The sequence below is a fragment of the Pristiophorus japonicus genome, chromosome 4 (genome assembly GCF_044704955.1).
Source record: "Pristiophorus japonicus isolate sPriJap1 chromosome 4, sPriJap1.hap1, whole genome shotgun sequence".
Lineage (NCBI taxonomy): Eukaryota > Metazoa > Chordata > Chondrichthyes > Pristiophoridae > Pristiophorus > Pristiophorus japonicus.
In genome coordinates this window covers 290,994,217-291,004,506 of record NC_091980.1, presented here as the reverse complement: position 1 = coordinate 291,004,506, position 10,290 = coordinate 290,994,217, and the positions used below count along the sequence as shown (strand labels likewise).

Below are 10,290 nucleotides of genomic sequence, written 5' to 3'. Positions count from 1 at the left end.
TGTGTAGATTAAAGTCGCCCATGATTACTGCTGTACCTTTATTGCACACGTCCCTTATTTTTTGTTTGATGCTGTCCCCAACCTCACTACTACTATTTGGTGGTCTATACACAACTCCCACTAGCGTTTTCTGCTCTTTGGAATTCTGCAGCTCCACCCATACTGATTCCACATCATCCAGGCTAATGTCCTTCCTTACAATTGCATTGATTTCATCTTCAACCAGCAACACCACCCCGCCTCCTTTTCCTTTCTGTCTATCCTTCCTAAATGCTGAATACCCTTGGATGTTGAGTTCCCAGACTTGGTCCCCCACTGCGCAGTTAATTCATCCACCTTATTCCGAATACTTCTCGCATTGAGGCACAGAACCTTCAGGCTTGTTTATTTAACACACTTTGCCCCTTTAGAATTTTGCTGTAATGTTGCCCTTTTTGTTTTTTGCCTTGGGTTTCTCTGCCCTCCACTTTTACGATTCACCTTTCTATATTTTGCTTCTGACTCCATTTTATTTCCCTCTGTCTCCCTGCATAGGTTCCCATCCCTCTGCCATATTAGTTTAACTCCTCCCCAACAGCACTAGCAAACACTCCTCCTCGGACATTGGTTCCGGTCCTGCCCAGGTGCAGACCATCCGGTTTGTACTGGTCCCACCTCCCCCAGAACCGGTTCCAATGTCCCAGGAATTTGAATCCCTCCCTTCTACACCACTCCTCAAGCCACGTATTCATCTGAGCTATCCTGCGATTTCTATTCTGACTAGCACGTGGCACTGGTAGCAATCCTGAGATTACTACTTTTGAGGTCCTACTTTTTAATTTAGCTCCTAGCTCCCTAAATTCACCTTGTAGGACCTCATCCCATTTTTTACCTATGTCATTGGTACCTATATGCACCAAGACAACTGGCTGTTCACCCTCCCTTTTCAGAATGTCCTGCACCCGCTCCGAGACATCCTTGACCCTTGCACCAGGGAGGCAACATACCATCCTGGAGTCTCGGTTGCAGCCGCAGAAATGCCTATCTATTCCCCTTACAATTGAATCCCCTATCACCATTGCTCTCCCACTCTTTTTCCTGCCCTCCTGTGCAGCAGAGCCACCCACGGTGCCATGAACTTGGCTGCTGCTGCCCTCCCCTGAAGAGTCATCCCCCTCAAAAGTACTCAAAGCGGTGTATCTGTTTTGCAGGGGGATGACCGCAGGGGACTCCTGCACTACCTTCCTTGCTCTACTCTTCCTGTTGGTCACCCATTCCCTATCTGGCTGTATACCTTTTACCTGCGGTGTGACCAACTCGCTAAACGCGCTATTCACGTCATTCTCAGCATCGTGGATGCTCCAGAGTGAATCCACCCGCAGCTCCAGTGCCGCAATGCGGTCCATCAGGATCTGCAGGTGGATACACTTCCTGCACACGTAGACATCAGGGACACCGGAAGCATCCCTGAGTTCCCACATAGTACAGGAGGAGCATAACACGTGTCCGAGCTCTCCTGCCATGACTTAACCCTTAGATACAGTTAAATTGGCAACAACAATGCTAAAAGTTTACTTACTGATATAGATGTACAAATAAAAGGAAGTTATGCTAAACCTTTATAAAACAGTGGTTAGGCCTCAGCTGGAGTATTGTGTCCAATTCTGGGCACCACACTTTGGGAAGGATGTCAAGGACTTGGAGAAGGTGTGTGGGAATGAAAGCATGCATTTCTGAAACTCTCTGCTTCAGCGCAGTCTAGAGAAATCAAAAGGGGTAAAAGTTGAAGATTACAGTAAGTTTTGATTAAAACAGGATGTTTGGATCGAAACAGGCTGCTAGATGATATGAATGATATGGATTATATGGGGCATAGCCTCAAAATACGGGGGAGCCAATTTAAAACCGAGTTGAGAAGGAATTTCTTCTCCCAGAGGGTTGTGAATCTGTGGAATTCTCTGCCCAAGGAAGCAGTTGAGGCTAGCTCATTGAATGTATTCAAGTTACAGACAGATTTTTAACCAATAAGGGAATTAAGGGTTATGGGGAGCGGGCGGGTAAGTGGAGCTGAGTCCACGGCCAGATCAGCCATGCTCTTGTTGAATGGCGGAGCAGGCTCGAGGAGCTAGATATCCTACTCCTGTTCCTAATTCTTATGTTCTTATGAGCTATTTAGCCATTGAAATGTGTCTATCTGATCACCTGTGTGTTTACAGTACTTCATGGTGGGAGTCGATTTGTGGTTATGAGACTTGACTTCAGGATAATGAATGGCTGGTTATTTATTTGTATGTTCATTATTTGTATGTATCATCGATACTATCTATGCATGGAATCAAAGAAATTCCTGTCGATCACTTGGTTTGTGTACAGTAATTCACATCGTCTGTATGTTAATTATTTGAATGTACCATTTGTTACTATGCGAGGAAACAATCTAGTTTGTGTATAGTGATTCAGAAAGCAGTTAGTTGTGATTTCAGGACAATGCCATTTTGATTCTGCATCGTCTGCATGTTAATTGTCTAAATGTACTATACAAAGTTCAAAGGCTTTTTTGGTATAAAGATGAGAGTTTGACACACACACATTAGACACTAGACACTGGACATTCGGAAGATGTGTGCCTCACAAGCAGCCACTGGAATCGGAACAAGCAGAAAGTTGGCTTGTGAAGTGTTTGTGTTTCAGTAACTTTCATACTTGGTTTGTATAGTATGAATGTCTGAATTGGAAGCGCTGCCTTTGTGAAGTGTCTCAGTAACTTTCATACTTGGTTGTATAGCATGAATATCTGAATAAAAAACCTGATCCTGCATTTACTACAACTGAGTGTGTGTGTAATTCGATGTTTAAAGCAATGAAGTGAAAAGAGCAAGAGGTGAGATTTATTAGAATGGTACCAGGGATAAGGGATTCCCGTTATATGGAGAGATTGTTCTCCTTAGAGCAGAGAAGGTTAAGAGGAGATTTGATAGAAGTGTTCAAAATCATTCATGAATGATTTTGATAAAGAGTCAATAAGGAGAAACTGTTTCCAGTGCCAGGGGAGAAATGTTTTCACTCAGAGAGTTGTCGGGATCTGGAATGCTCTACCGAAAAAGGTGGTGGAATCTGATTCCATGAATAACTTTAAAAGGGAGTTGGACAGGTAATTGAGGATGAGGAACTTACAGGGTTACAGACAAAAGGCAGGGATGTGGGACTAAGCACAACTGTTCTGTCAAAGAACCAGCACAGACAAAATGGACCAAATGGCTTCCTTCTCTGGTTCTTTTGCCAATTACCATAAATCTGTGTTCTCTGGTTACCGACCCTTCTGCCACTGGAAACAATTTCTCCTTATTGATTCTATCAAAACTGTTCATGATTTTGAACACGTCTGTCAAAGGGAAACCCTTAACCTTCTCTGCTCTAAGGAGAATAACCCCAGCTTCCTCAGTCTCTCCACATAATTGAAGTCTCTCATCCCTTAATAAGCCTCCTGTGTGGCACTTTGTCGAATACCTTCGGAAAGTCCTTATATACAACATCTAGTGCACTACCTTGATCAACCTTTTGTATTACCTCATCAATGAATTCAATTAAGTTAGTCAGACATGAGAAAAAAAATTTTTAATACAGCGAGTTGTGATTTAGAATGCACTGCCTGAAAGGGTGGAAGAAGCAGATTCAATGGTGACATTCAAAAGAGAATTGGATAAATGCTGTAAATAATTTACAGGGCTATGGGAGAAAAGGAGAGTGGGATTCATTGGATCATAGAATGATTACAGCACAGGAGGCCATTCAGCCCAAATAGCTCTACCAAAGAGCCAGCACGGGCACAATGGGCCGAATGGCTTCTTTCTGTGCTGTATCCTATGATATTTTGTCTTCCTCATTCAAAGTGACACCTTTTTACTGATTTAAAAAAATGCGACGTGAATAATATTCATGTATCTGATTCTTAAAAAAATGTGCTCAGTGTAATCTGGAGTGGTATGAGAATGCTTCGTTGGCTCTGGCCTAATAAAGCAAGCACATTGACCTGCAATTTATGGTGCCTCTCTGTCCTTCATTTGTTCTACCCAGGTATATTACATTCAGTTGGGACTGTGTGTGTGTGTTGTTTTTTTTGTGTGCGAGATGTCTTTGATTGTGAACCTCGTTTTCCCCGGCGGGAACCATTTAACCCGGTGACCGGCGAGTGTGGCACTGGGACCTGGTGATTCAGCGGCGGTACAAGGGCGGCCATGTTGTTATCTTTCCTCCTTCGGCTGTTGGCGCCAATCGGGGGACGAGGAAACCACAATCTGCGCGTGCGCGCGCGCGCGGCGGGCGGAGCTGTCCGCTTGAAACGGTTGCCCGGGGTTACCAACTGACAGTTGCTGGTGAAGGGGTGGCCTGGAAAGGTAGAGGTAGGCGGAATGGCCGGTCACACAGCGAGGCGGGGCCGGTCTGGGCCGATCCTCAGGATCACCCAGGAGAGGGGGAGGGGGGGCATTTAACTAAATATAAAGTGGAAAATAAAAGAGACGGTAAAGTGCGCCGCCTCGAGTAGGCGCTCCAGGTTCGGGACCCCTATTCGGTCTTCGCTGCAGCCAAAAGTAAGGCCACAAAATGGCCGCCGTGGTATCCAACTCGCCTGTTCCTAATATAATATATAAAAACAGAAAATATTGGAAATCTCAGTGGGTCAGGCAGCATCTGTGGAGAGAAAAGCAGAGTTAACGTTTCGGGTCGACGACCCTTCTGTTTTTATTTCAGATAGCCGACTGTGTGACGGCCAGCACTGTGGTCCCCAAGTCTAATCCAGTGCCGCAAGAAGTTTAGTGACCTCATATGGCAGGTCAAGGTGAACGAAGGCTTCAGCAAATGCCGTATCCCACCTTCTGCACCACAAGTCTTACGCACTGCTTAATGCCTCACACCGAGCAACAATCTATCAGCACTCAGACCTCATTATCATAACGTCGCTTCATCCTCACAACTGTACCACTGCTGCAACACTGCTCTCCCACCTTGCACAAACTATTTAACTATGGCAGGTACATCACCCGAACACATTGTACCACACTCGCACATTTCCCTTTCTCTTGCAGGCCAAGGTCGTGCATAATCGCCGTGAACAGCAGCAGAAAGGTGGTGGTGGGAGGCAAGCTGCTGTGCAGGAACTCAGCCAACTGGAGAAACGAGTGCTGGCGATCATTGGGCAGCAAGTCGTGGAGGCTGTGGCAACCAACAAGGTTGAACGCTTTGGGGACAACAACATTATGCTCATTCGTAATCCTTCACACATCCCATTTGCCAAATAAAGGAGAGTATCAAATTTAAAACCAATGCGTATAAGGTGACCAAGATTAATGGGAAAATAGAAGATTGGGAAAATTTTAAATGACAGCAAAGAATGACTAAGAAAGCAATAAAGAAAGGAAAGATAGATTACGAAGGTAAACTTGCGCAAAACATAAAAACGGATAGTAAAAGCTTTTACAGATATATAAAACGGAAAAGAGTGACTAAAGTAAATGTTGGTCCCTTAGAAGATGAGAAGGGGGATTTAATAATGGGAAATGTGGAAATGGCTGAGACCTTAAACAATTATTTTGCTTCGGTCTTCACAGTGGAAGATACAGAAACCATGCCAGAAATTGCTGGTCACAGAAATGTGGGAAGGGAGGACCTTGAGACAATCACTATCACTAGGGGGGGTAGTGCTGGACAGGCTAATGGGACTCAAGGTAGACAAGTCCCCCTGGTTCTGATGAAATGCATCCCAGGTTATTAAAAGAGATGACGGAAGTTATAGCAGATGCATTCGTTATAATCTACCAAAATTCTCTGGACTCTGGGGAGGTACCAGCGTATTGGAAAGCAGCTAATGTAACGCCTCTGTTTAAAAAAGGGGGCAGACAAAAGGCAGGTAACTATAGGCTGGTTAGTTTAACATCTGTAGTGGGGAAAATGCTTGAAGCTATCATTAAGGAAGAAATAGCGAGACATCTGGATAGGAATAGTGCAATCAAGCAGACGCAGCATGGATTCATGAAGGGGAAATCATGTTTAACTAATTTACTGGAATTCTTTGAGGATGTAACGAGCATGGTGGATAGAGTTGTACCGATGGATGTGGTGTATCTAGATTTTCAAAAGGCATTCGATAAGGTGCCACACAAGAGTTACTGCAGAAGATAAAGGTACGTGAAGTCAGTGGAAATGTATTAGCATGGATAGAGAATTGGCTGGCTAACAAAAAGCAGAGAGTCGGGATAAATGGGTCCTTTTCGGGTTGGAAATCGGTGGTTAGTGGTGTGCCACAGGGATCGGTGCTGGGACCACAACTGTTTACAATATACATAGATGACCTGGAAGAGGGGACAGAGCGTAGTGTAACAAAATTTGCAAATGACACAAAGATTAGTGGGAAAGCGGGTTGTGTAGAGGACACAGAGAGGCTGCAAAGAGATTTAGATAGGTTAGGCGAATGGCCTAAGGTTTGGCAGATGGAATACAATGTCGGAAAGTGTGAGATCATCCACCTTGGGGGAAAAAAAACAGTAAAAGGGAATATTATTTGAATGGGGAGAAATTACAACATGCTGCGGTGCAGAGGGACCTGGGGGTCGTTGTGCATGAAACTCTTTTTGGAGTTCACCTGCAAAAACATAAAACATTAAACGGTGCCACCCGACCTGGGTGACACTCCAGACATTTACAAGGCCCTTTTTTTTTTCCCCCTTTTTTTTTTGTGTTTTTCTTTTTTTGGTTTTTTTTTGGGCGCTAAAATCACAATTTTCCCCAGTGCCCCCTATAAAAGGGAAGGGGGACACTAAAAGCACCGGCAATTAAAACAAATTAAACTTAAAAAACGTAAAATCAAATTAAAATTTGGTTGCCGGGCGTGATGATGCACTCCAGTCCCTCCGGTGCCCACCTCTCGCGGAAGGCCGCGAGCGTACCGGTGGACACCGCGTGCTCCATCTCCAAGGACACCCTGGACCGGATGTCGTTGTGCATGAAACTCTTTTTGGAGTTCACCTGCAAAACATAAAACATTAAACGGTGCCACCCGACCTGGGTGACACTCCAGCATTTACAAGGCCCTTTTTTTTTTCCCCCCCTTTTTTTTGTTTTTTTTTGTGTTTTTCTTTTTTTGGTTTTTTTTTTGGGCACTAAAATCACAATTTTCCCCAGTGTCCCCTATAAAAGGGAAGGGGGACACTAAAAGCACCGGCAATTAAAACAAATTAAACTTAAAAACGTAAAATCAAATTAAAATTTGGTTGCCGGGCGTGATGATGCACTCCAGTCCCTCCGGTGCCCACCTCTCGTGGAAGGCCGCGAGCGTACCGGTGGACACCGCGTGCTCCATCTCCAAGGACACCCTGGACCGGATGTCGTTGTGCATGAAACTCTTTTAGAGTCTACCTGCAAAACATAAAAACATGTATCCGTGCCACCCGACCTGGATGACACACACAAGACATTTACAAGGCCCTTTTTTTGGTTTTTTTTTTTGGTTTTTTTTGGGCACTAAAATCAAATTTTTCCTTTTTCCAGTGCCCCCTATAAAAGGAGAGGGGGACACTAAAAGCACCGGCAATTAAAACAAATTAAACTTTAAAACGTAAAATCAAATTAAAATTTGGTTGCCGGGCGTGATGATGCACTCCAGTCCCTCCGGTGCCCACCTCTCGCGGAAGGCCGCGAGCGTACCGGTGGACACCGCGTGCTCCATCTCCAAGGACACCCTGGACCGGATGTTGTTGTGCATGAAACTCTTTTGAGTTTATCTGTGAAAACATAAAACATTAAACGGTGCCACCCGACCTGGGTGACACTCCAGACATTTACAAGGCCCTTTTTTTTTTTCCCCCTTTTTTGTGTTTTTTTTTTGTGTTTTTTCTTTTTTTTTTTGTTTTTTTTTTGGGCACTAAAATCACAATTTTTCCCCAGTGCCCCCTATAAAAGGGAAGGGGACACTAAAAGCACCGGCAATTAAAACAAATTAACTTTAAAACGTAAAATCAAATTAAAATTTGGTTGCCGGGCGTGATGATGCACTCCAGTCCCTCCGGTGCCCACCTCTCGCGGAAGGCCGCGAGCGTACCGGTGGACACCGCGTGCTCCATCTCCAAGGACACCCTGGACCGGATGTTGTTGTGCATGAATCCTAAAAAGTTAGTTTGCAGGTGCAATAGGTAATCAGGAAGGTAAATGGAATGTTGGCCTTCATTGCGAGAGGGATGGAGTACAAAAGCAGGGAGGTCCTTCTGCAACTGTATAGGGTATTGGTGAGGCCGCACCTGGAGTACTGCGTGCAGTTTTGGTCACCTTACTTAAGGAAGGATATACTAGCTTTGGAGGGGGTACAGAGACGATTCACCAGGCTGATTCCGGAGATGAGGGGGTTACCTTATGATGATAGATTGAGTAGACTGGGTCTTTACTCGTTGGAGTTCAGAAGGATGAGGGGTGAACTTATAGAAACATTTAAAATAATGAAAGGGATAGACAAGATAGAGGCAGAGAGGTTGTTTCCACTGGTCGGAGAGGCTAGAACTAGGGGGCACAGCCTCAAAATACGGGGGAGCCAATTTAAAACCGAGTTGAGAGGAATTTCTTCTTCCAGAGGGTTGTGAATCTGTGGAATTCTCTGCCCAAGGAAGCAGTTGAGGCTAGCTCATTGAATGTATTCAAGTCACAGATAGATTTTTAAGCAATAAGGGAATTAAGGGTTATGGGGAGCGGGCGGGTAAGTGGAACTGAGTCCACGGCCAGATCAGCCATGATCTTGTTGAATGTCGGAGCAGGCTCGAGGGGCTAGATGGCCTGCTCCTGTTCCTAATTCTTATGTTCCCCCTCATCCCACAATCTCTTCTTGCTTTCAAGCTGCTGTTAATGTATGTATACATATCTTGTTTGCTTCCCTCACCATAATCCGACTCTTGTGCCTTTCTGCTTTTAGATAATCAAGACCAAGCATCAGACCAGCTTGTCCCTGAGGTGGTGGAGGAGAGTGATGGGGCGGGGGGAAGACACTGTCATCTCAGAGGCTAATGTAGAAGTGGGATCGTCACAGGGTGAGGCACCGGGCACAAGTAGGTTGCAGTAAGGCCAGGGGAAAGGGTAGCTCGGGGGCCAGCACCCCGGAGGGCAAGTTCGCACGCGAGTTCTGCTACACAGGACTCAGATGAGGACCTCAATGAGGTGACCTTCAGAAGAAGGGCGATGGGCGTGAACACCAAATTGATAGGTGCAACGGCAAGCTTGCATAGAGAGCCTCTTGGCAATGTCAAGGAGCATGGAGGAGTTTGCTTCCAACATTGAACAGGGCTTTCGCAGAGCTTGGAGCCCAGGATTTCCAGCCTGCAAATGATGGAAGACTCCCGAAGAGATCGTGTCGCCCTAGACATAATGCTGTGTGTGATTGGTGATGTTAGCGGCTGCCATTATAGCACAGACAGAAGTGACCCAAAGTCTTTGTGCTGCAGCCACAACATGCTGCCACCCAAGCTCAGACTGTCAAGGAGCATGAAGGAGTCTAGCACCAACTTGGCACAGGGCTTTGAGAAGAGCTCGGAGCCCATTCTTTCCAGGATGAAAGTGATGTGCAACTCCATAAGTTCACTTGTGGACCCAACTATGAGGCAGGATCAGATGGCCGAAGTCTCAGCTTCTATTGCAGCACAAGCAGTCCAACATCTGAGTTTCTGCAGTGAAAGCCCAGACTTCTGTCATGCAAGCTCAGACAGCTCTCATGCAGGCTCAGCTTTTGCCATGCAAGCTCAGACTGCTGCCATCGTGGCTGCACTTACCAGTGTTGAAAGGGCCTTGCAGTCTGTCAAAGCATTCCAGCAATCTGTCGTCCAACAGATTATTAGGATTGCTGAGGTGCCGCCCAGGGGGAGTGGCAGTGGCTCCGTGGAGCACAAACTTGCTGTCCTCTTTCAAGGTGACAGCATTTGTCCTCCCCCCACTGCCACTCCGCCAGTGCCCTTGCTGTTGCCTGCCAGCTAGCCAGCACAGACTGCTGCTGCCCATGCCGAGGTAGTGCAGTCGCAGCCGGACCTTCTAGGCCCAGAGCCTTATTTAAAGCTTGAGGTCATCCTACAGGGCCATCTGCAGGCTTGCCCACTGAAAGTCATCAGCCTTCCACCAGCCATGCTGCAGTCACTGGGATAGCACTTTGTAGGAGCACTGTCCGGAACGTGGATGTGTAGGCTGCCTCCTCCCTTTCTCCAAACTGTTGCTTCAGCACTCCGATGGTCTGCTTGATGAGGTTTCTCATAGCAGCATGGCTCTCATTATGACTGCTGGCCATAAGTG

At 46.0% G+C, this 10,290-nt stretch overlaps 1 protein-coding gene across 2 annotated transcripts in view; it reads left to right on the top strand.

The window, feature by feature from the left end:
- The first annotated feature begins 4,320 nt into the window (after nt 1-4,320).
- The window catches only part of LOC139262381 (cation channel sperm-associated auxiliary subunit beta-like), a 62,652-nt gene continuing 56,682 nt past the window's right edge, over nt 4,321-10,290 (top strand). Inside the window, exon 1 of one of the 2 annotated variants that reach the window (XR_011592961.1) lies at nt 4,321-4,379. Coding sequence is in view for 1 of the 2 variants with exons in the window: in XM_070877567.1 (XP_070733668.1) it covers nt 8,984-9,044 (61 nt within the window). In the remaining variant the exon portion in view is untranslated. Of the gene's footprint in view, nt 4,380-8,953; nt 9,045-10,290 lie in introns of those variants that run through there. The other variant, XM_070877567.1, reaches the window with a different exon arrangement.